The sequence below is a fragment of the Pezoporus flaviventris genome, unplaced genomic scaffold, assembly GCF_033815535.1.
Source record: "Pezoporus flaviventris isolate CSIRO_AGI_PZ_B2104156 unplaced genomic scaffold, CSIRO_AGI_Pfla_v1 ptg000006l, whole genome shotgun sequence".
In the NCBI taxonomy this organism is placed as follows: Eukaryota; Metazoa; Chordata; class Aves; order Psittaciformes; family Psittacidae; genus Pezoporus; species Pezoporus flaviventris.
Genome location: NW_026892554.1, coordinates 16,282,488 through 16,308,248, shown reverse-complemented (window position 1 = coordinate 16,308,248; position 25,761 = coordinate 16,282,488). Strand labels below are relative to the sequence as shown.

The 25,761-nt window shown below is 38.6% G+C and overlaps 1 protein-coding gene across 4 annotated transcripts in view; it reads left to right on the top strand.

Moving 5' to 3' along the window:
* Nucleotides 1–25,761, top strand: part of APBA2 (amyloid beta precursor protein binding family A member 2) — an 87,507-nt gene that overhangs the window by 43,039 nt on the left and 18,707 nt on the right. The window contains exons 2-7 of one of the 4 annotated variants that reach the window (XM_061447113.1): nucleotides 3,070–3,182; nucleotides 6,264–7,270; nucleotides 17,093–17,173; nucleotides 18,328–18,364; nucleotides 22,792–22,937; nucleotides 24,648–24,683. In XM_061447113.1, coding sequence (XP_061303097.1) covers nucleotides 6,302–7,270; nucleotides 17,093–17,173; nucleotides 18,328–18,364; nucleotides 22,792–22,937; nucleotides 24,648–24,683 — 1,269 coding nt within the window. In that variant the 5' untranslated portion in view covers nucleotides 3,070–3,182; nucleotides 6,264–6,301. The remainder of the gene's footprint in view (nucleotides 1–3,069; nucleotides 3,183–6,263; nucleotides 7,271–17,092; nucleotides 17,174–18,327; nucleotides 18,365–22,791; nucleotides 22,938–24,647; nucleotides 24,684–25,761) is intronic. The other 3 variants (XM_061447114.1, XM_061447115.1, XM_061447116.1) reach the window with 3 other exon arrangements.

Sequence of the window (25,761 nt, the reverse complement as noted above, 5' to 3'; positions counted from 1 at the left end):
GAACTTGGAGCTGGGCAGCCACAAGCACAGGCCATAAGATCTCACTGCCTTAATTTTGGAGGCTCATCTTACTCTATTAAGTAAAAATATTTTGCTTCCGTCCTTCCCTCAGTTTAAGATACCTATAATATATAATATACTTCTGTTTTTTTTCTGTATAGCAGGCACAACACTGCAGAATTGATACTAGTCCTAAAATCTTTACTGGAGCAATTATACGGATATGGCAGTAAAGGTTTAGTATTCCTCTTTGAGCTGTGGAATTAAACCCTAAAGAATGCTTAAGCCACATCAACAATAAATGATAATTAAATATTTGAATACACATTTTTATTACTTCATCTGTAGATACGAAAGCTACATTCAGTTGGGATATACATTCAATTATACCATTTCTGCAGTGGCGTAGGATTTTACTTGTCTTTAGTATATCTTTGTCTCTGTTCTAGTTTCTGATGGTGGGTTATAATTAGAAAGCATTTTTACAATGCCATTTACAAGGTAAGCATTGCATTTTAAAGGCTTCTTAGATTAAACCAACTAAGCAAATATTACAGACTATCAAATGAAATACAAGAACACGGTTCTGAATGTACAATCTTTTAAAAATATGAAACATAGTTTATGGCATCTCAAAAACCTCTTGATATCATCTGGTGAAGAGTGTGAAAGGAAGGTTGTCTCACGTGTAGGAAAGTAATTCTAAAGATTTCACTTTCATGTAAGGTAATGAAACATTTCAAGCAAGCCTGAGGGCCATACATACGATACGTGCTATGATCTAGCCTGACGGTAAATAGGGTTACAATGCTGATGTTCCTCTTACATCTGAAGATGACTTACAAAGGGTAGAAAGTTATATCTCTTTAGAACCAATTTAATAGTTTTTTTTTTCTCTACTGGATATTTGGGAAAATAGGAATTATTGATCAATTTCAGGGAAGTGAAAATTGCATGGGAATTTTGTCAAAACAAGCTCCCCTTCAGATCACTAGGCATGTTAAATGAAAACTGTCAGAGAGCTTGTTTTGCTCCCACTAGACTGCTGTTGAGCTTGTGAATCAAGTACGTATGTAAAGCAGTTCTTTAAACACAGTCAGGAGAATTATTCTGGGTATTTCACTTTCTCACCATGTTTACAATTGTGTACCATTTCCCACTGTTAATGCTAGTTTAATTGGTCTCTCTCCATGGGAAGAAAGTAGTGAAGATACCTTTCTACACAGGTGAAAAGTTGTAGAAGTGTTAAGTTCCATAAACCCTCACTGCAGCTGTCTGGGATTAGATGCAAGGAACTCAGGAGAAAGCTAATGACTATAACAAGCATGATTAGAATAAATTCCAGCTGTAAGCCAGTAGCCCTGTTACTAGGAGCAGAAGAGATTGGTTCCCCTATGCATAGTCCTTTCTACTGCCACAGAAACGCAGCATGTGTTTTCTGGAGATTGATTTCCTTTTCCTCTCAAAATCAAGCTGAGGCAGGGAAGTTTAAGAAAAATAAAGCAAAACCATTACTGAAAGGAAAATAATTTGAGAAACCTGTGTAACTTGGGCCCTTAATCACTGTTCTTAACAACAGTGGAGCTTCAGTGGTGCACTGTACAACACAATGAGCATTTGCTTGCCTCAGCAAGGTAAAGTTAGTGAATCCTGAGGAGAGGAAAGAAGGATACAGCACTGACCCCATGTTCTCAGGAACATTTATTCTCCCCTCAGCCGGAAGTTGAAAAATGCACTTGGAATGATACAGCATTTTGACTCAAGTGTCCATTATCAAGGAGGGAGCTGAGGTATCAGAAACAGGAGGGAGTCTTAGACCAAGCACAGGAAATGACCTGTTGACTCAGTTGAAGCCCTTACTCATAACATGCTCCTGGATCCAGCAAGTCATTACTCTTATCTTCAGAGGATATTGGAGTAGTGTTAGTTAGAAGTACGTTCTCCAATTTCAAGAGCTTTCTCAGTAACTGATACGTGAGTATTAGCTATGAAACCTTCTAATACCATGGATACGCTGAGAAAATTAGGAAATCCTTGCAGTAGGTGACTCGGAAGGCTTCTGCCCAGTAGTCTGAGTAGCAGAATGTGTGGTAAACATTTGTATCTATTGCATTTGTCAAAAAACATCTAGGTTCTGTTTTTGTTCTTCTAAAGCCTGCATACGCTGGATGCAGTTGTCATCCACATAGGTAGACTAACATGTCTGTAGATGAAAAGTGAAGAGTTTGGACTTCTGGCCATCAGGTACTAGCACCTTGCTTAGAAAAAACATAGAGAAATATTTTGAAACAGAGAAAACAAGATAGGCTCACTTAGCTGTTCTAATATCTGAATTAAAATGCAGCTGTTTGCAGCTCCATAAAAAGCAGTTCTCAGATTTCTGTTTGAAAACTGTTTAGTAATTCAGATGTGTCAGTACAGTGTAGAAGTTCCATTTCACAGCTGAAGCGATATAATCAGTGCACATTGTCTGCAATTCAGGCTGAGAATAATAAATTCTGCCTTTTTATTTTAATGGGATTTATTTTAATTCATTTCCTAAGAAGTAGTGCCAGACTAAGATGGCAAAGGTAAGGAGGCCAGCTAGAACTGTAATTGTTGTGCAGAGATTGCTTTGCAACTTCAGTTTCCATAGCATTAAGGTCAGCCTTGCCTCTTACTGAAAAGTCAGGCTTATTTTACCTCCACTGGGAATATGTGCCTCATTTCAGCATGCAGGGGTAAACTGCTGGTTTCAGTCATGGCCTCAAACTGGATTAACTGAAAGCCAGTTTCTTAGTCCTAAATACGTCAGTGCTAGACATGCTTGAGAGGAATTTCTTTCTCTATTTCATACCACCTATGTCCTAAAAAGTTTCCAGCCTGCCACTATTTATTGAACTTCTTCCTTTACACTCCCCTCCTCCAGTACAAATGCTACACTTGCACATGGCACTGGTGGGGGAGAATCACAGCTGCTGTCATTAGTGCTGCCCCGCTGAGAACCATTCCCCCAGAGCCTCTGATCTGGCAGTTTCCTCACAGCTGTTGTAGCTGCCATACATCAGCCATCCATCCCTTCCTTTCTAGGCTCATGTCCTGTCTCACCACTGCCCTTTGGCTCTCACAGGACACACAAATTGCTTCCTGTGACATGCAGTGCTGCTATGCAATATCTGGCATGGAGTGGAATTTTTTTGCAGGTAACATCTATGAATATTCAACTACTAGAATTCATAAAAGGGGATCACTGCAGTGATACCACTTAAGGCAGTTTCAGGGCCTGGATACTAAATGAAGATTCATAGATGTGGGTGTAAAAACTCCATCACACTGTCTGGTTAAAAAAAGTGTTCTCTGGTCTCCATATGCTTTAGGAAAAGGTGAGTCATGAGTTTCATATCGTGCTTGTTACATGCTTTGCGCTCCTTTATCTTCAGCTACATTGTTGTGACTTGTGTGTAGGGTTTATTGCACTGTAAATAGACTGCAAGTATTACTTAATATGGGGAGTATTTCCAATGAGTAGTGGACAGAGGCCACTAAAGATGAGAACAGTTCTTTCCTTGAGACGCTAATTTGTTTTGTTCTCAACAAGAGATAACTTTAAGACAAATGAGTTGTCTGTAATTCTTTCTTGCATTGCCATTCAAAAATACACTTTTTGTAGCACACTTTGACCTGTTTCAGTTTTAGGCTTGTTTTTACAGTGTCCTCACCTGTTCCTGATCTGGTCATATGAGCAACTTAGCTGCTCATGGGCAGGTTTTTTTGCAGCCTATGCAGAACACTGCAGTCTTGTGACTAGATTGCTGCTTTAATCCAGTTTAAAATAAGTTTTGTTTTTACTGCAATCTCAGTATAGAAACATCTACAGTTTGCAGTAAGTAACTAAATCAGAGCAACACTAGTTGACTTGGTGCTCCGAGATTCTTAGAATCGGCTCCAAAGCAAGAGCCGATACCTAGTATGTTAAAGGGATTGCAGTGGGTGTACAGATCATATTGAGAAAGTCTTATAAGTCTGCTAGTTTCCCTAATAGTGAGAAGGTGCAAGTAATCACTGGGAAGGCTTTGCCTTCTCCAATTTTCCAGTTTAAAACTTCACTTTGAGTATACTATTTACTTCAAAGCTTTCTGTCAAGACTAATTCTGCAAGGTATCAATAACTAAAAAGAGCTTCACATACTGCATTCCTTCTACATCTTCTGTGATTAACATGCATCTCATCTTTGTATTTCAGAATCTAGAATCAGTGTTTCAGAGAGAGCTTAGATTTGTCACATGGTGCCATTGCTATAATCTATAGTAAAAACAGATTCCTGGATTTATCACAAGCTAAAGGTTTGGGGTTTTCCTTGTGTTATCAGAAATTCTGCAGCGATATCTATGAGATTTTATGTTAGTGACAGGATATTTTTGTTAAATTCAGATGCCTAGGAAATTAATGACTATATAGCTCCTCTAATTCTCTAGCTCCATGCTAGCTTTATTGTTCCAAGTGTGCACCGAAGACTTGGGAAACTTGTTATATCGAAATGATCATTGGTTGGCTGACACGCTTTTGTTATATGCATACAGTAAAACAGAGTTGTAGGGTGCATTTCGGAAGCCTATGTCTGAGCTCAGTTTACCCCAATTAAATAACTGCATAGGTCAAGCTTACCATAAGAATACAACAAAGAAATACAGAGAAACATGCATACTGAAAGTACATTGTTCCTCCTCTCCAAATCACACACAGCAGATCACAGTTGTCAAACTTGTCTAGAATTAGGCATATTCTGTGGCTATTTTTGATGCAGTTCATATAATCTCTGCTTACTTAGAATCCAGTATTTAAATAAAATACATGATTTTATGTAGCACAAGTATGTAGTGGGAATAATTATTGAGCTTTTGTTGTGTCTTTTTGTCCTGGCATATAGAATAGATTGTTTGAAAAACAGTCTTGTGGAGGGATCTAGATAAATTGGAGCATTGGTCTATGAATAATGGGATGAAATATAACAGGTCAAAATACCAGATTCTGCACCTGGGGTGGAATAACACTGGACAAAAGTGTAAACTGTGAGAGGAGTGGCTGGAGAACAGCCCTGCAAGAAGGAATCTGGGAGTGCTGCTAAACCTCAGGCTCAGCATAAGTGGGGTACCTGGACAGCCCCGAGAACAAACTGCATCCTGGAGTACATCAAACACAGCATGACCAGCCAAACAGGGCAGTTACACTGTTGTATTCAACAGTGCAGTCCACCTGGAGCACTTAAGTCCTGGGCCCCACAACTTAAGAGACTGCTGAAATGTCCTTGTGTGTGTACAGAGGAGGGCAGCCAAGCTGGTGAACAGACTGGAAGGAATGTCCAGTGACGAGCAGCTAAGGACTTTGGGCTGAGGGGCAACCTCATTGCTCTCTACAGCTGCCTACAGAGGAGAAGTACTGAACTCTTCTCCTTGGTATTCAGTGATAAGGCATGTGGGAATGGTTCAAAGCTGTACCAGGGGAGGTTTAGACTGGACATTAGGAAGCATTTATTTACTAAGAAGGTTGTCGAACCCTGAAACAGGCTTTCTAGAATGTGGTTGATGCCCCAAGACTGTCAGTGTTTAAGAGGCATTTGAACAAGGCCCTTAACATGTTTTAACTTGGTCAGCCATGAGCTGTTCGGGCTGTTCGACTAGGTGATCATTGTAGGTCCTTTCCAACTGAAATATAGTCTGTTCTATTCTAAACCCAATATTTGGATTTACGATGGGAGGTACTTAATGGTATACTGCTGGTAAGAACTAAAAAACTAGTCAGTGATTTAAAACAAACCAAAATAACACACCCCCCCCCCAAACATTAACAGTAGTGCATTATCCTTTAGTGTCCTGTGTGACTGCCAAGTTAACGGAATTATTTTCCTTTAGTTTCAGTAGGGACAGGTCAGATTTTCAATACACATTAAAGAAATGCCTAAGCTGAAAATTGAAGAGCTCCTTTATGCTGCATAGCGATCAAAGCATGACCTCATAATGGCAAGAAGAAGAAATCGAAAACTAATTTCAAAATTCAGCATTAATTCTCTATCACACTGACAGAAGGGAGCTTACAATAGAATACATTTATCCTAAATATAGAACTGTATCTTTATCTGTTCCTTTCAGAGTGCTAGCTGTTACTTTGAATTCATGGTTCCTTAACATGAGCATTTTAAAAGTCTCTGTCTGGATCTGGTTTAAATTTCTACAAACACATCCTTTTTACCAAATAAATCTGACTGTGTTTTTCCATCTTCCCTACAGTAATTGCTTAGAAATGATTGTCATATAAGGACTTGGCTATGGCAAACAGGAAACATCAAAGCACTACTGCCAGCATGCTGGATCACAGAACAAGAGCTTGCCCTACTTCATCTCACAACAGGGAACCTGAAAATGAAGAAAGTGACCTTCCTATTGAAGATTATGCAGCAAAAGAGGCAGAACTAGGAACTGTCAGAGCAGGTAGTCCTCCACCTATAGAACATGAGTGCAATGATCATAGTGCAGATGGTGATTCCAGCTCTGACTATGTGAATAACACTTCTGAGGAGGAGGACTATGATGAAGGCTTGCCAGAAGAAGAGGAGGGGATCACATACTACATTAGATACTGTCCAGAGGATGACAGCTACCTAGAAGGAATGGATTGCAATGGGGAAGAGTATGCTCCCCATGAGGAACACCATGTTGAAACAGATGGATGTCAGGAAGCTGTAGAAGAATGGGCTGAAGGTAAAATTCAGCACCAAGATGAAAATGAGGTGATGGACAGGCAAGAGTGGCAGGAGGGTCAAGATAATGGCATTCAGACTTTGGAAGATGAAACATCATCTTTGGAGATTCAAGATCAAGAAGAAAACATACAGTACTGTCAAAGTGAAGGTGGCTATCAGGACTATTACCCAGCAGAGACTAATGGAAACTCACAGGGAATATCACCATACCATTCTAGAAAAGAGGATGCAGAGCTGGAAGAGCAGGAAGAGGACATTGACCAGATTGTAGCAGAAATCAAAATGAGTATGAGCATGAGCAGTATTAACAGTACAACAGAAATGAGTCCAGAGCACACTGGGACTGAAAACATGGCACATGACTATAAAGAGACTTGTTCAAAGGGAGAAGCTGTTCACAGTGCTAACAGGCATGAGGGGAGGCCAAAATCACTGAATATCCCATCTGCTTCTAAGCACAGTGGAGATACGCCTCGAGGTTTTAAAGCAAAGTCAAGAACCCCGGAGGACAGGCAGAAGTGGCCACAAGAGCAGGTATGAGGTTCGCTGTTTAAGCAAATGTTGTTAGTTATTCTAAACAGAATTAAGAAGCAATATTTTTACTTTTTTTTTACTCACGATTGCAGTCACGGCTACATAATCACATGTTCAGAAAAAGGTGCTGAATGTAGTCAGTTTAGGTGGAGAACTGGAAAAAAGGTTTTGCACAGAGAACAGACAATTCCAAGTAAAACAAGGTATTCCAGATGCAAGGGACAGAGCTAGTTTACTTACGCTCTTATTCTGTAGTGACACACTAGATAAACTTAAAACTGGGGTCAGGAATGAAATATTCAAGGGTAGGTTTTCTTCTCATTAAGGGTTCCTGTTCCATTGCCTTAGTGGGTTTTAATTTCTTTTTGTTTTCAGTAGAATATATGTCAAGGCTAGATGCTGCATACAGTAAAAGCAACTTCAACAAGTGCCTGCATGTTGCTGTGGTTTTGTACTGGCTGGTCATATCTTGATCTTGGCAAGAAGGAAGAAATACTTATTAAATTTGGGAGGTGTAAGTTTTCTGTTTCAGCTTTATCAAATCTATAAATGTTGTGATTTTCTGTAGTTAAGTGCCCCACTGTTAAACAGTTTAAATGATTCCATTAAGAACAGACATTAAAATGTCAGTTCCTCTGAAAAAACACTAAATGGAAATCAAATGTTGAAGTACACGCTGTTGAAACAGCCAGACCTTTATTGTAACTGTGAACAACAACAACAAAAAAAATTATCTTAAGGGGATATGTTCAGATTTCTCATATCTACAGCAAATTTTTAATATTAATTTCTATATTGTATTTTCAGAAGTACAATTAGAACCAAGTTGTGTAGCTTAAAATATTCAGTGCCTTTCTGCCAGCATGGAAGGTCTAGTCTGTGTGGGTAAGCTTGATGATCTTGAATGGCTAGAATAGTTGGTACGTATAGGCTAGGAACAGAGAAATGTAGTTAGCCTGGTTTAGACTAACGATGGTCTTTCTGGCACAGTACACCAGCAGCTGCCATTGGGAATGTTGCTGCTTTTAAGTTTTGAAAGTATTTGCAGAACAAAAGAGAGGAGGAGCTCTTGAATGAGAAAGTGATATATGTGATATATGCTTCATTAAGAAATTGCTGTGTCTGGTTTTGGGGTTTTGTTTTTTTTTTCCCTCCTGCATAATTCAAAACAATTTAATTTCAACATCTTTTTGTACTCTTTATTTAGCAGAGGTTGAGCTGAACTGCATTGTAACTTTATCATTATTGCCAGACTGCTAACAACTGGGGGTTTTGTAGCCCCAAGATATTGATATAATTGCCACTGGTATGAAAATAACAAAGGGTTATTCGTGAGTTGTCTGTCTGAGCTTTAATTGTTATTTCCAGGCAGTCTTGGGCCGTGTCTTTAATAACAGAGAAAGTGTAGCTGTGAAAGGTAGTCACTGGCTGGCATGTAGCCATTGAGTTTCTATAACCACTCTTCATAAAACCCACAAAGATATTGTCTGATGGATGGAGCATTAAACAATACACAATATTTCATTCCTTCCATATTTGATGAGAGAAAGTAGAGATGCATCCAGAGATACAGCAGTATAGGCATCCATTTCAGTTCAGCAAAAAGGTATAAAGAAACTGGATGACAAGACATGCATGTAATTTGAAAGAAAGGAGACAGGGCAAAGCTGCTGTGGGCATCTTCACTGAAGAGCACATTGGCTTCCAAGCCATAAAAAGGTGTGAAGTAGCATTTCTTCTGGAGATACGGAGGCTCTCAGATGGAGATATGAAGAAATTTTTCCTCCCTCTCCCCCCATCTCCACCCCAGAAACCTCCAGGGATGTAAAAGAAAGGTTAAAAAGCAAGTTAAGTAATCTTTGGCAAGCATTATTTGAATTTGACTGGTCTTGCTGTGTTCTGTTCACCCACTGCAGGTTGCTTATCATCCTCCACTTTATATAAAAATCAGGCTCATTGTGAGGGGGTTAGAACAGGAACACAGTATGCATTTCTGCCAAAGTGAATTTTATAGAGGTTCATACACATCCTTAACACAAGGTGTGGCTGGACATTCCATAGCATAGAGATTGGACCTTGAAGAATTTACATAAAGCACAGAGGATTTTCTTCTGGGACATTCAGTTCTTTTAATATGCACTATAAAATATCTAAGGGATGGATGCAATTAGGGTACTGTCTAAATGAACCTGTATCTCATGTGTGAAACTGAGAGTTATTATTTTAAATACAATAAAGTACTTGCGTAGTAAAAGGAGAAAAACCCAAGGCCATTGTCAGTAGACTTGCGAGGCATAATTTGCAGATTATTTACTTGGGAGGTCCTTGGTTTTTTCATCTTGGTAGAAGACTGCAGTTATTTTAAGTGTGTATCACACAGTACAAACCATCATGGCGACAGCGATGGCACAGAATCATACATATTGAATATGGAACATTTTTTGCCCCAGTTCTCTAAGTAAACGTAGATTGAAATGCTTTGAAGTTAAACCAAGATACTACCTGTGTATGTCAGTTTTTGTAAACAGTAAGCAAACAGGAATATGCAGTTAGTGGGTTTGTGCACATATTGTGCTGTCCTTAGGTTTTTTTCTTACTCCTCCTCTCCTCCTTTCCTGCCTCCCATAAGTGGTAATACTTCTGCGTAAGATTTCAGGTTAGTTAACAGTAATTGATACACAATACATTTTTACATACCTGTAAAAATACAGTTATTAATTAATAGCCCATGATAAATGCTAGCAATCATCTTGCATGCCAAATGTTAAATAACCAGTAGACAAACACTATTTTAAAGGTTCTGGTTGCTAGGTTTACTTTCATCAATTAATTACCAGAGAACAGCAGTCACTTCTAAGAAAGACCTAACAATCTACAGAAACTGGAAAACAAAGCAAACCTTGCTTTCAGTATGGGTCAGTCCCCACTCTTAAATATACATGCTCACCCTTGAAAACTTCAGGGATATTTGAGCATGCCTGTATGAGCATTTACTTGTAAACACCTCTAGGGAAGTACAGAAGATCTGCACTAGTTAAGCCTGAGGGAGACCTGGAATATGTTTAAAGTGTGTATTTACTCTAACTGACTGCTTAGCACAACTTCTATTTCTTGCAGATTTTCCAGGCTGGTGTTATTTAAGAAAGGTTTTACATCTAGGAAGTTGAAATTGAATATTTTGGCTATTTTATGACAACCATGCCAAGTGCAAGGTCCTACACCTGGGTCGGAGCAATCCCAGGCACAGCTACAGGTTGGGCAGAGAAGAGATTCAGAGCAGCCCTGCGGAGAAGGACTTGGGGGTGTTGGTTGATGAGAAAATGAACATGAGCCAGCAGTGTGCGCTTGCAGCCCAGAAAGCCAACTGTATCCTGGGCCGCATCAAAAGGAGCGTGACCAGCAGGTTGAAGGAGGTGATCCTGCCCCTCTACTCTGCTCTTGTGAGACCTCACTTGGAGTATTGTGTGAAGTTCTGGTGTCCTCAACATAAAAAGGACATGGAACTGTTGGAACAAGTCCAGAGGAGGGCCACAAGGATGGTCAGGGGACTGGAGCACCTCCTGTATGAAGATAGGCTGAGGAAGTTGGGGCTGTTCAGCCTGGAGAAGAAAAGGCTGCGTGGAGACCTCATAGCAGCCTTCCAGTATCTGAAGGGGGGGTATAGGGGTGCTGAGGATGGACTATTCATTAGAGACTGTAGTGATAGAACGAGGGGTAATGGGTTAAAACTTGAACAGGGGAAGTTTAGACTGGATGTAAGGAGGAAGTTCTTTACTGTAAGGATGGTGAGGCACTGGAGTGGGTTGCCCAGGGAAGCTGTGAATGCTCCATCCCTGGTAGCGTTCAAGGCCAGGTTGGACAGAGCCTTGAGTGACATGGTTTAGTGTGAGGTGTCCCTGTCCATGGCAGGGGGGCTGGAACTAGATGGTCTTAAGGTCCTTTCCAACCCTAACTATTCTATGATTCTATAAACTCAAAATTAACAACTTCTTTAAGCCAGGAGTTTCCCCCACCACTGTTTGACATCTTAGTCATCTCAGACTGAGCCAATTGCTAATTTATCTGACACATGAAATTATAAGCAAAAGATATCTTCATTATATTTCAGCTTCATGCAGAGAAGTCAAACAACCTATTGATGAAATTCCACTGAATTATCACAGTTTTTATTGCAAAATAAACATGAATTAAGTGACTTAAGTATATCTTTGGGTAGAGTAAGGAAGAAGAGGAACTGGATGGCTCATTCAACCAATGATAACATACAGTATGACCAGAAATTTAAAGTTGATGTGGTGGTCGGTGCAAAAGTAGTTACTGTTGACTTGAAATCTTTTTTTCTTTTTGGAATTCTGTTACATTTTCACAGCTTCAAGTTTATCTAGAACATTGTTGGTTTAACTAACAATCAACCTGGGAACAAGTTTACTAAGTGAAAAATGCAAGTACTTTCCTGTTTCAGATGAGTGTACTGCTCAAAATGAGAACAAGGGTTTGATCTAAACCAAGATGGAACCACAAAAACCTTGTCTCCAGATCTATTCACTGCAATGTATCTTGTTCTGCTTCCTTTCCATACAAAGCAGTATGGTGTCAGGCAGTCCCAGGCCCATCTCACTGCTCCCTGACAGCATTTGGAACTTTAGTTTCTCCTACTGCACCCATAAAATACCTGCAGAGAATGATGGCATTGCCTATTATTTTATTAAGTTAATGGTAACTCTTAGAGTCAGGTAGCATAATTAAAAGAATGGTAGAAGCAGTCAAAAAAAATGTTAGCAAAACATTGGACAGCAGCTGAAATAATACCAATGGAAGATGGCTTTTCACTACTGGAACAGATAATTGAGTAGTTACTCCTCTCTGGAACCTCGTATGTGGTAGTTTACTCTTTTCATCCCAGCTGGAGTCTTGCTTTTGTGAAATACTGGCATGGCCTGGGTGCTACTTTTTATAAGTAGGGACTGAAGATGACCATCTAATCAGTCCTTTGTTCTTCATGTCTCATCTACTTAGATTTCAGACTGCAGACTCCCAAGTATTCATATTGTCTCCTATCCTATTGAAACAGATCTATTTACCAGCAATACAAGGTAAAGTTTAACAGCACTAACACTCTACCTTCACTTATACCCTTTAGAAGAGAGGGGGATTTGCCATTATCACCATTAATAAGGACCTTAGAGGGAAGTCTGCTTTTTAATGCTGCTGCTTGTGACGCATGAATCCTATTGCTCTCCTTTTTCAATTCAATTCTTAGGTTATACATTTGGGAACCTTACCAAATACTCTCATACAAACTTCCCTGGCAGGTACCCCACGAGCTTGTGCAGTATTAGTCTCATTTCACAGCTTTCATATAGGCACTTTTTCCCTTACACTTTTCAACATGGACATTCAGAGACAGGTAAAATGCCACTAATGAATTTGTGAAAGAAAATATTACAAAGTCTTTTTCTTCTCTGTTCACCAACAACTTTGCACACATCAGTGCAGCCACTGTGTTTTCTTTACCTGTATTTGTAGAGCTCAGTATTTGCAAAAACATTTGAGGTTTACACCCTTCTCTTGGCACACGCACAGTGCTCTTCTGCTGTAAAGAGCCCAAATCCAGGGGTTTTTTGTCCCCAAAAGATCTCAGCCTTAGGACAGTCTGAAGCAGCCAAGGTGATAGCCATTTTAAAAAAGCGTATCTTAGGAATGTCTTACTGGAATTCAGTCTGAGTATTATGGGATGCATTTGATGGAATTTGTGGAAAACACAAGAGTGTAAAAGAGTATTAGGAAAGCTCTCTGCATTCTCCCATGTGTTCTAGGCAGCTGTGGGGCAGAAGTACTAAAAGGCTATTATTGAATGACAGTTCCCAAACTTTGCAAGTGTAAGTACTTACTGAGAAGTGCTGAACAGCCCAAACCTTCACATTCTCAAACAAAACCAGTTTCTCTGTGCTAATTGGCAGAGCCATGGCTTTTTATGAAATAAGTGCCTGACACCAGGAGACAGCAAAATCAATGCCTCATAGCTGTCAGTGCAATAGAGAGAGTCTTCTCTGGGCAGTTTAAAGCAGAAGGCAGCATGCACTTCAAATTACATCCACATAAAACCACACCATTCAGCACAGCCATTTCTCAAAAAATCTTATTACGGCTGGTTTCCAATTTGAAATATATACAAGGACAAAAAAAAAAAAACAACCAAAAAACACCAAACCCTTAGTTCTATAAGATTATAAAGATAAATTGGCAATTGTTTTAATGTTTATTGAAATTGGATACTGTATTGAAAAATCTTTTGTGGAATGCTTAGATCCCTAAACTTTTAATACTTCTCTTTGTAACACCAGTTCTGTGCTCTAGTTTGACTTGCTTACTTGGAGCTCCTTCTTTGTACAAATATTTTCCTCTTAACTTCTGACACATTCTAGCAGCGCCTCTAAATTAACACATAAGTAGTGGAATCTCTGGAGAGAATAGAGTGAGAGGTCTGGCCTTTTTTTTTCTGTGATCAAAATCAGAAATCCTTCAGCTACTCCAGAACTGCCTCATTCAGATTCTATCTTTGTAAGCACATCTTGCTGGGTCAAATTGCTCCTACTGTCAACAACATGTTACTGATGTTACAATAACTAATGCAGCAGCTCAGTAAGAGTACATAAAGCTATTCCCACTACACATCACCAGCATCTACAGAAGTTATTTCAGTCATGTAGTTTAATAGGAATAGTACCACCAGAATAGACTTGTTATCGTCTTTTGATTCAAAAAGATGTCTTGGATGTATCTTGATATGCTTCTATAAACCTAGTAGCGTTTAACAATCAGGAGGACACATGACCAAACAATAAACTGTCTTCAGAAACCAACAGAGGATAACAGAAGTTGAAACTAGAAACTGGAGTTTTGTCCTTAACTGACATTGATGAACACAGCAATAGTCATCTGTTTTATCTGTGTTCTAGAGAGACAACAATCCTAAGTGAAAAGTTAAACAGATCTTTTGGTTTACTTGTGCAACAGGTAACTTAAATCTAGTCTACTTAGCACGAAATATCTCTTTTCCAAGAAGCTTAGTAGGCTTCAAGATGACTTTCAAACTACTAAGCCAGTATATTGGTTTCTCAGCGCATTATTTGATAATATTTGAATAACATTGCTAGTAGAGAGATTGGCAAGTATGGGTCATAAGCCTCATTATTCAAATGTTTAAGAATAGTAATAAAGCCTTACCACACCTCTGAGCTGCACTCACTGCTTGCTTACCAACACTTTACCGAAAGGATTAACAATTCTGAAAAAAGCTCATCTTCCATGTCTCTCTAAGACAAATTATACCTCCAGATAATTCAAAAAGTGACTAACCTGCTGTTTTCTAGCAGATTGTTCTCCAGCAGGAAAGTGCTTCATCAGAGCTGAGCACCAGTGCAGCATTTGGGATCACAAGTAGTACCTTTGAGGAGAGCTACCTTGCTGAGATGAGCTTTTGACTGAAAAGCTGAACAGCTTACCCTGGAGTAAACAGCTAGCAGAGTTAAAAACCAGCAGCACTCAGCCCTTAGCTCTAGCTAAGAGGGGCTTTGTGTTGTAGGAAGGAGTGGTTATAAAGGCTACGGCTGGGAGTCTCCCAGTGAGGCACAGGTGGCCCCAAGGCAGCAATCGGCCACCAGGATCAGGCCTGCTGGGGCAGGAGCTGCAGACTGATTTCTGAAAGATGTGCATAGATGCTTTAATGACCTTAAATAAGTAGAGTCTGAATTTCCTCTCAGCCTAAAGGTGGCATTTTCTGGTGCCTCACATGCCTTCATATGATGCTGGACACTGCTTCCATATTTGCTCAGTGGCAAAAGTTTTAATAATACTACAACTTTAATATTTTAATATTTTTACATCTTTCCTTTGCAGAACCTGCCCTCTTATCAGATTCTTATCCTAGAATAAGAGACTTTTAATATAGCTTTACCTCTGTTTTAGTGTGCAGTCAATTCCAGACTTCTGGTTTAGCTTTAGATCCTATTCTAGACTGCAAGTCAGCATATAAAGTATTTATAATACTTTAAATGTGCTTTTTCTAGCTATCATAACATTTAAAACAAAAATACTGCTCCAAATTAGTTTAGCCGTGGAATAGAATGAGATTTGTCTTGTCTCAAACAGAATAGCATTTATAAGCAGGATATGGTAAGCTGCTTGTCTAGTACAGCAGTGTAGACAGGGCACTAGTCAGTGGGTTCCCAAGTCTTGGTACTCTGTGTATCTTTCATGTAGTCTTTTATTTCCTGAAATCCTTGCTTTGTGTATGTTGTCTTACCTGAAAATAACCTAATGGCTTACTGAGCTAATAGCTCTAACATGCCTACTTCATTAGCCCATTTTTTTCAGCTGACTAAATAGTACTCATAGGGAAGAATTTGTCTAGTGATTAACATGCAAACTTTGTTTGATTGCAGCTACATACTGCATTTGAAAGACAAAAGACAAGGAGCTATGTTCACATGTAGCTTTCAGGCTGACCCTTTGACACAGCACTGGCTTAGTGTTTTCCATCTGCACAACTGTTGATGCAAGTTCTTACTTGCGAAGCCTTACAATGACACTAGCATTTAGGCGCTCTTTTTTATACATAATAGGGAAACTGAGATAAAAGGAAAGTGAAATATCCTAAACCATAAGAACTTGTTCCAGAAATCACCTTAGTTTTCCAGATTTTTAACACTAAAAACTCTGAGTCATGAAAACTTCTTGTTTTTGGTGTGTATGGGACATGGGTGCTCCCTGTGCTGGGTGCTGCTGTTCTGTGACCTGCGCCAGGTCTGGAGAAGAAATTCCGCTCCTGAGAATACTGAACTTAATAGAAGAAGTGTTCTGTAGTTTAAAGACATAGTATTTTCCTTGTGTAAGGTATTTTCCCTCATATTTCTTCAGAAGCCTGAAGCTGTGCTGCCAGCATCCTGTAGATTTGCTTGGCCCAAAGGAAGGAGATGCCATGAGGTTGTAGTGAGGTGGGGGTTGGTCTCTTCTCCCAAGTAACAAGTGATAGCACAAGAAGTAAGGGCCTCAGGCTGTGCCAGGGGAGGTTTAGACTGGGTACTAGAAAACATTTCTTCACCAAAAGGGTGCTCAAGCATTGGAAAGCACTGGCCAGGGCAGTGGTGGAGTCACCATCCCTGGAAGTACTCAAAAACCATGTAGACAAGGCCCTTAATGATCTACTTTAGTGCTGGACTTGGCAGTCCTAGGGTAAAGGTTGGACTTGATGATATAGAAGGTCTTTTCCAACCTAAATGATTCTATGATTCTATGATCTCCCATGAACACAGGATCCTACACTCACTGCTGGCATTCTGTTTAGCTCAGAGATAGCCATTAGCACTATTCTGATTTTGTCCAGTTCTGAGAATTAATACAATTAAAAGTTCTGGCTTTGGTTTCTGAACAATTTGAACATGTCAGCATTTGGCTTAATTTCATGTGAATAATTTGCATTGAAATAAAATCAGTTTAAATCGGTAGCGTTAACTGCTGCTTAGTGATAACTGAAATGTCTTATTATTTACATCAAAGTAAATCTTTTTTCATAATTAAACAGCTCAATATTTTAATATGAAGCTTCATGACAAATAACTTGTAAAATAAGGAGAACGTGATAAATACAGCTTCATATGGTAATGTTTTACAAATTTTTATTAAAATCTTATGAATGTAATTTAATCTGGTGAAAAATTTCTGACTATCTTTGCACCATTGACTTCCACTAAAATCTCTACTTTGTTTTGAAGCTTTTTAGAGGACAAAAGGATTTGAAATCCTTTCTCTTTTTTCTTACAGATGTGCAATGGTTTAGAGCAGCCAAGGAAGCAACAGCGTTCAGACCTCAATGGACCAGCTGACAATAATAACACCCCTGAGGTAGGTACCTTGGGCTGTTCTGCTGCCTGTCTTCCTGCTGACAGCAGGCACTACATTGTCAGCTTTCTCCCTCACACACAGACACATGCATACTAAGGCTCTGTTTCTTTTCCTGAACTGCCAATAAATACCATGCCTGTATATTCCAGAAAGTCTTTGAACTATACCCATGGATTTGATGTTGCCACATAAATTTTATATGAGTGTTCATAGCATATGCTCAAGCCTAAAATTTTCTGATGATATACAGAATAGGGAGAACACTTCAGAAATTATCTTTGTGGATTATTGGAGAGCAAAAGTAGCATCAAAAAGAAATTGGCTTCTGCTGTGAAAAAAACACAGTGACATGCAGACCTGCTCTTGTCACTGAAGACTGGAGCAAAGATGACATCTAAGAATACAGAATGAGGTTATGCTTGAGGCTAGACACAATGAAATTAAATTCAGACTTAAAAGCACAAGTCTGTTATCTCAAAAACATGTAACATATTTAGCGTATACCCTGTTACAGTAACGAAGAGGCACATTTCTTAAGCCTTTTTCCATAATGGAGAAATCAGCCTCTTTCCTGGAAATAGGAATGCCTGAGGAGGCTGGCAAAAGATGAGCAAATGTAAGGATGACATCTGTTTATTGAGAACAGAGACAGTAACATAAAACAAGCCCTTTTGTGGCATCTGCTGAGATTTAAGTGTAATGCAGTGTACCGTGCAATCAGGTTCTTTTCATTCACTTACCCAGAATCTTGCTTTGTAAAATACTGTTAAATGTTCTTAATTGGAAATTGGGGATATCATTAATAGGCAACGTGATCTAGTGGACAAACCATTGGACTGGAAATTGCTGGTTTGTATTGCTCATTTCACAGCCGACTTCCTACGTAATTTTCATGGTCTTTTTCCCACCCTCACTTATTTTTCTGTGTGCTGTGATCTGCTTAAAATGCTTTGAGATTCCAGGTAAATGGCACTATGTAACTATGTAATTACTGTGATGCAATGTGTTTCACTTTCTTAAATAGTGGCTATGCAGAAGCTACACACAGAAATTTTATTTTATTTTAAACAAAGGTCAGCTCTTCAAATGTAAGATGAAGCCACTTCAGTTTGTGAAAATTTTGTTACAGCTATACCATTTTTATTTCTCAACAGACAAAGAAAGTGTCTTCATTTCCAAGTTTTGTTGATGGTAAGTTTTATATCATCCATAGTTCAAGTACGATAAAATGGAAGCAAATGTTTTAATATATTTCAAAGATCACAGTTCTAAAAACCAGTCAAACCCAATAGAATACAGCTGAAAAGTTAAAGTATCGAAGTCTTTAACATCTTCATTCTCCCTCTGGCAATGAGAGCCTGGTGGTGGTGAAAAGGAAGAGCAAGCAGAGCTTTCAAATAGTTAAGGTGAAGATGGAGACAAGTACACATCTGGAAGGGGGATTAAAAAGGTGGTAACAGTGGGCCCCAGCAGGGTGGAGATTTATGGACGTATTAAGAGCACCTTGTTCTTTATGATTTTGTGCAGAGGAAGGAGTCATTTCACTGTTCAGAGCAGCTTCTGTATCACTTTGATGTGATGCCTGTTATGGCACTTTGGGAATCTCGGTGACACAAATGAAAGATTCTGCTGATCTGATGAAAAATAGGGTAATCTAATCATCTGCTTACGAAAGCCATGCTTCCATGGTTTTCTTCAGTCTCCTTTGCATTGCTGTGAGGAATTTTCTGTTTGTTTGGAGAAAAATAAGTAAGTTGTTATTAACACAAAAAAGTGGACAGAGATAAAATGGGATTATACTGAAAACATTATCATTCCCTGACTCAGAGACAGCTGAAGAACTTTGTATGGGCAAAAATCTTCCTGCAAAAGAGAAGTCTAACACTGTAACATGAAAAAAGTAGGAAACTTCCAAGGATATGACCCCTTATATCTGCCATGAACACACTCTTCCTCGCAATGGAAACCGTAAATGAAAGTTAAAAACTTAATTTCTAGCGCCATTCTTAACTCACGGAAAACGTACTGCAATCTAGACTAACATTGCAATGTCCAACACATTTTTCTTCTATTCCCTGATCTCATCAGCTTGACTAGCAACTTCTCAACTAGTCAACTTCTTAGCTTGACTAGCAGCTTCTATTTTTAGTAATTTCCTTGAAGAGCTAGAGCAAATGGGAAGTTCAGAGGTTGCTCATTCTACACAGATTGGCATCTGAAGGAAATCACATGTGACACATTGCATGGTACTGTGTAACAGGCCTTAAATAGAGGTAAATTCCCCAAAGGTGGTGGAGACAAGAAAGCAAGTGATACTTCGTAATACTCATCTACTAATTCTAGGCAACTATAAAGGGAGGCCAACATGAGTAGAGCTCTAAAACGGACTAGAAAATTCACCCTCACAGGGCTTGTAGATACAGCTGCACACTTTAATTTTATTGGGATAAAAAGGTTATGTCTTTTTCTTTCTTTACCATTCATCTCACTGCTCTGTTCGGAAGGGGTCAGTATACTCTTTTAGATAGCGTAAAACTTTTTCTTTATTGGTTCTATTGTTTTGTTTTCTCTGATTTTTTTATATTAGTTGCACAGTATACGTGGATAAGTGAACTATTAAGCTTTTTCTATTGCAGGTATTATATGGCACTGTCTAATGCAAATAAATACATAGCTCACTAGGAGCTTATGATAGCTAACATGACTGCTCTCTGCATTCAAAGCAAAAGTAAGAGTTCTAGTATTCATTTGTATGTAGAGTCCCAAAAGGAACTATTGCACACTATTGTCCCTATTGCACATCAGAAAAGATTCTGTCCCTGTTCTCCCCTGAGGTTTGACAGTGATAGCACAACCATATTCTGGATATAGTCATATTCAGCTGTTCAGGCACTTAATTTTCAGCATGACTCCTTATCTACAGTACCTATATCTATATCTCTATTGATACATAATACTTTTTATATGCCATGTGAATGTAAGAACTACTTAAATAACAGGCCCAAAAAATACTGGAAATGTGTCCTTTTGCCATTAGAATTGTTTCAGTAGTAGTAGCATTACATACTTGTAGTGGTAATCAGTTCCATGTTCAGGGGTTCTGACTTTTTTGCTTTCTGTATTTGTCCTATCACCATAAATCTGATTCCCTTGTACAGTAACAACCATGATGAAGTAAAGAAATGGGCCAAAATATGGAACTTGTAGATAGCCGTTCTGCAAGGTGAGATATGCCCTGTGTCCATTTACTCCTTGTGCAAAATCTGCTGCAGTGCCGCACACCCTAAGGTCTCATCACTTCATGGAGTATGATGGTTCTCAGCAGAAAGTTGAAATGGCTTCTGTGCTCTGAGCGCAGTCTCTAAATATTGTCTGAATCCTTGGTTTATGCATGACTTTAGATAAATATAAAAATATGTTCCTAACAGATTATTAAATTCAGTTTTTCTGAATTATTCAATTAATATTCTTTTTCTTATTTGATGAATGCAAAAAACAAGTTAATTTAAAAATGTTTAGACCTAGTCTAGTCTAGAAATATGTTTATACTTGTTGCATTATAGATCAGCAGAAAATCAAGCAATCTCTATAGCATTGATAAGACAGTGCAGAAATTTGCAGTTATATTTTTTCAGAAATAGGTATCTAATGTTTAAGCACCAATATTCAACATGAAAATCCAGTCTTTGTTCACATTAGACTAATCTTCAAGTTTCAAATCTATTTCTTTCTTCTTCCCTTCCTCATTACTAAGCCTTATACATGCTTACAGTCAAGGGCATCCTTAAGTGCTCTGATGAGCTGGGACCTCAGCCAAGTATGCGTTTTTGTATTATTTAAAGCCATCAGAGGTAGGGGAAGAAAATACTCAGGTAACCCAATTTGACCCTGGCAATTTTCAATACCATTCCATCCTTCCAACAGATGTCTTATTTTACTGACAATTGCTTACATTGCCTTCATGATGGGAAAATGTTTGTTAGAAATGCCTTTTTTTTGTTTTTCCTGTATAGCTGTTGCTATAAGCATTTCATATATGCAGTTTTTTCATACATGATGCTGCAGATTTTGTTGCTAGCATAATGATTCTGCAAAAAATCACTTTCTAATGCTATGAAGAGATGAAACTATACCAAATCAAAACCCCCAAATCTTTAAAGAATCTAAATAAATAAAATTAGGATTATAAAATGGCTTAAAACATAGGTTACTTCCATGTTCAAGAAGTTTTCCAGACAAATTAGTTAAAAACATCACTGCTGTCACCAAACAGCCAAGACATGAGAGGAATTTGCTGCTTCCTTTCTAACACTCATTAATTTCACAGACTCCTAAGATATGGTGGTGATTACCATTTCATAGATCTGAACATGTCTTTGAAAGTGCCTTTGACGTAGCCTATCAATGACTTAGAAATCCAAAAAAAAGAAGTCTTGCTCAGAGGTGTATAAAGCATCAATATAACCAGAAGTGGGTCAAATTTGACAGTTCTGAAAATACTTGAATAGAAAACAAGCTTTCCTGAGTTCAGCCAGAGCCTTTTGGATGGAAAAGTAGTATGTTAAGGGACTGGTGTGTTTTAAAGAACTAGCAGAACTTTTCTTGTTACTAGATCCTGCAGACTCTTGGAATTTTGGTCTTTGCTTGATGTAGTAATGCCTCTACTGGAATTCGTACCAGCAATTGCAGTTTTGCCTGTCTCACCAAAGTCACTATGTAGTTAATACTAAGTTTGTGCAAAGGCATTTTGCCGAACAAAGGCTAAAATCTGAAAAATATCAAGTTGATATCAAGTTGTTTTTAAGTTCCACCGTTTCCCTCTCCTTTTTAACATGACATTTTTCATACTCTTTCCATGTCCTCCTTTTCTGTAAGTGCATTCTGTGACTCTCCTGCTTTCAGAGGAAAAGGCTCTATGATCTGTTGTGCAGATGCCATTGCTTAGACTGTGAACATTTTATTGAACTTCTGAACTGAAGCCGTCTCTCCAGCTCTCACTTTATACAATCTGCATCAGCCTAGGACCTATATTTTTCTATCAGTCTCTCAATTCAGGCCTTACACATGCCTAAACAGCATCAAGATGCCTACTGCTCTTGTTTCCTGAACTACCTTAACTGTGAAGTTTCATGGCAGACATTTGCAGAAGCAAAGTACACCTTTGTGCCCATTGGTCATCAGCATTTTTACCAGAGACAATATTTGGAGACTGTGTACTTCCACAAATATCTCAAAAAATGTGGAAACACAAATGTGTTTGGCTCATGCTAAGTCATACCTAGAAATAGTAAAAGTTACTGTAAAAGCATTTCTGAAACTTGCAAATTATTTCAATGTGTTTATTGGTGCAGCAGAGAAAAAAATTTCCAGTGGTTTCCCTCTAGAATTCCAGTCAAACCATTGTGCAAGGTTTTAAATACTGTGTGTTCAGATAGTAAGCTTTGTTTTCTTTAAATAATTATAGGGAAAAATATTCTTTTATTTTACACTGGATTTCTTCACCTGTTTCATATTAGAAAAGGTATTAAAAAGGTTGTTCAAGCCTCAGTGTCCTTTATTCAATTTCTTATCTCTCTGCTGTCTTTTGCAAGGCAGTAACTGTAAGTGTCTCCTGTCAGTTCCAGGACCTTGTGAACCTGAAGACCTCATTGATGGAATCATCTTTGCAGCCAATTACCTGGGCTCTACACAGTTGCTCTCTGAGCGCAACCCTTCCAAAAACATAAGAATGATGCAGGCTCAAGAGGCAGTGAGCCGTGTTAAGGTAGGGTATTTCTGTGGTTTGTAGAGTACTATCCGGTCTTTTGGCAGTTGATCTCTGACCAGTACGGGATCTGCAGCTTCAAGTCTATTCTGGAATGCACTTACATGGGTATGGATACAGTACCGTAAATACCATTAGTTTCCAGTGCTCAGTGCTTATTATGAAAATACATACAGCATTTCTGAGGAACAAAATATAAATTATTCCATAGACCATTCAAAATTGTTTGGAAGCTGTATGAAGAATTGACGACAAATTGCAAATTACAGTTAGGAAATACTCCAATGGCAAAGCACAGGATATTTGTTTGACTGTGGTTTTACTACAGATTGTGAAGATTACTCTCAGTATATAGAATTATTTTTTAGGACAAGAAGATTCATTAATACTGTGTTTGGATTTGGTGTTATTTATAGTGAATAATTTTTGTGTAAATAATGTAGCATAGAGTGTATCATACAGATGTTTTAAAAAAAATGCCTTTTCTGGTTAATAACCCAACTAAGAGCTTTTTCTTTCACAATTTTTGGGGGATTCCTCATAGAATCATAAACACAGAATAGTTTGGGCTGGAAAGGACCTTCGGATAATCTAGTTCCAATCCCCCTGCCATGGATGCCTTGCACTAGACCATGTTGCCCAAGGCTCTGTCCAATCTGACCTTGATCACTGCCAGGGATGGAGCATTTACCACTTCTTTGGGTAACCTGTTCCAGTGCCTCACCACCCTTCCAGTAAAGAACTTCTTCCTTATATCCAACTTGAACTTCTCCAGGTTTAGTTTGAACCCATTACCCCTTGTCCTGTCACTACAGTCCCTAATGAAGAGTCCCTCCCCAGCATCCTTATAGGCCCCCTTCAGATACTGGAAGTTGCTATGAGGTCTTCTCTTCCTCAGACAGAACTTTCTTAGCCTGTCTTCATATGGGAGGTGCTCCAGCCCCTTATCATCCTCATGGACCTCCTCTAGAGTTGCTCCAACAGCTCCATGTTCTTATGTTGAGTACTGAATACACACATGGTTAGAAAGAGGTAGATTTAAATGCTAATAGAAAAATTACATGCTTTGTCAGTACATGTTTTTGAAGGAAACCAGATTGGGAAAATCATTTACTTAGCAAGAGACTGATGTTTGATTTGGCATTTAGAAACAAACAGAAGGCAATAAAGGTCTAGTTCATTCAACTTTTCACACCTTAGAATTTCTATTTAGCCTAATGTGATATCTAGAGCAGTAATTGTTGATTGCAATTAACTCCCTAAAAACTGTTTCATGTATTAATTAATAGCAATCCCGTTCCATCAGAGATACTTGGCTATTTTGTTTTGTTCATCAATTACATGTAGACATGTGATTGATATAAATAGAACACCTTAAGTTTAAAATAGTGCATGTACTGTCATTTTAGACTGCTGTACATTTAGCAGGATAAATGTTACAGGCAGCTGTTAACAGATAACACTCTTTGGTACCAAATCTTTTGTAATCAATTGACAATGTGCGTAATGTCATTAAACCCAGTTATGCTTGACAACTGCATAATGTATAAACAAAGCTTTCTCTCTTGCACATTCTTCTTCCATTACCCCCAAATTTTTAACAGTCAGGATTCATAGTCAAAAAGTCTCCCCGACTTCCCACACTGTCTTTTCTCTTTCTCTGTGTGTACATCTGTTTGCATTCTTTTTTTTTCTTATGCTACTCCTCAGAGGATGCAAAAGGCGGCTAAAATCAAGAAAAAAGCGGTGTGTAAACTGTTTTTCTTGAATGCTAATATTTGCGTACATTTTTGTTGTACATGTTCTCCTGTGCGTTCTCACTTGAGTGCTGTGTCACTATGGGTCTTCATAAAGGACCCTCATTTTGGTTTCTTCTTCATTAAGTAGTAGAACAGTGGATGGAATAAAATGAACTCATTTTCTTCATTATTCATTTGCTGGAGTGCCTTTCTGCTGCTCTTCTTCTGTTGAACACCTGTGATTTGTTTAGTCCAAATAGATTGCCACTGTTATCTAGGAGATTTTTCTTAATGTATTGCTTATTTTTATTTTACTAACCAAAGCAGTAAGATGCATTTCTTGTGCCTGTGACTTACTGTATATTTATTAAATTATTATCGATATTTAAAACCAAATAAATTTACCAGGTAGTAGCTGAAAGAATTCACACAGAAGACATTTTACTCCTCTAAAAACTATACTTCAGTTAACTAAATACAGGTGACAAAATTATCACTAAAATGAATCTTGCTCTTTGTGATGGTCTTGGATGAAATCAATCCAAGTAATCTCTGCCAAAGTATGTGCTTGTTTTGTATTTTGCTGGATGAGACTTAATTCAGATTAAATTAATCTGAATTAATTACAGGCACAGCTAAGCCTTTATAACTACAGAAAAGAGCAGCAAATACATCATTCTTCCTTGTACAGTTTCACCAAAGAACCAGCCTCTGACCTGGAGAGTGGTGCCTGCCTTTAGCACAGGTGATACAGTCTGTGGTCATTTCATTCTGAGAGTGTTAGCACAGCTGCTGCCAAGTACCAGTTGCAGTAGCACACTGGGGACAATAGCCTAGAGGAATAAATAGATTCCTGCTGGAACTCAAGAGTATTAGGTAAGCGCTTGGATGATGCTTCAGTGTGAGGTAGCAGCTGCTTTGCCACTTTCTTCTGTTTTCTCACATAAGCAGAGCCAGGACTCACACTTTGGAAAGGGTGTGGCATTACACTGTAACCCTGCTTACTCTGTGACCATGTTTTCTTGTGGGATATGGAACTGTTTCCCTAGTAAGCAGTGCTCAGAAGCTGAGGTCTAAAAGTCAGC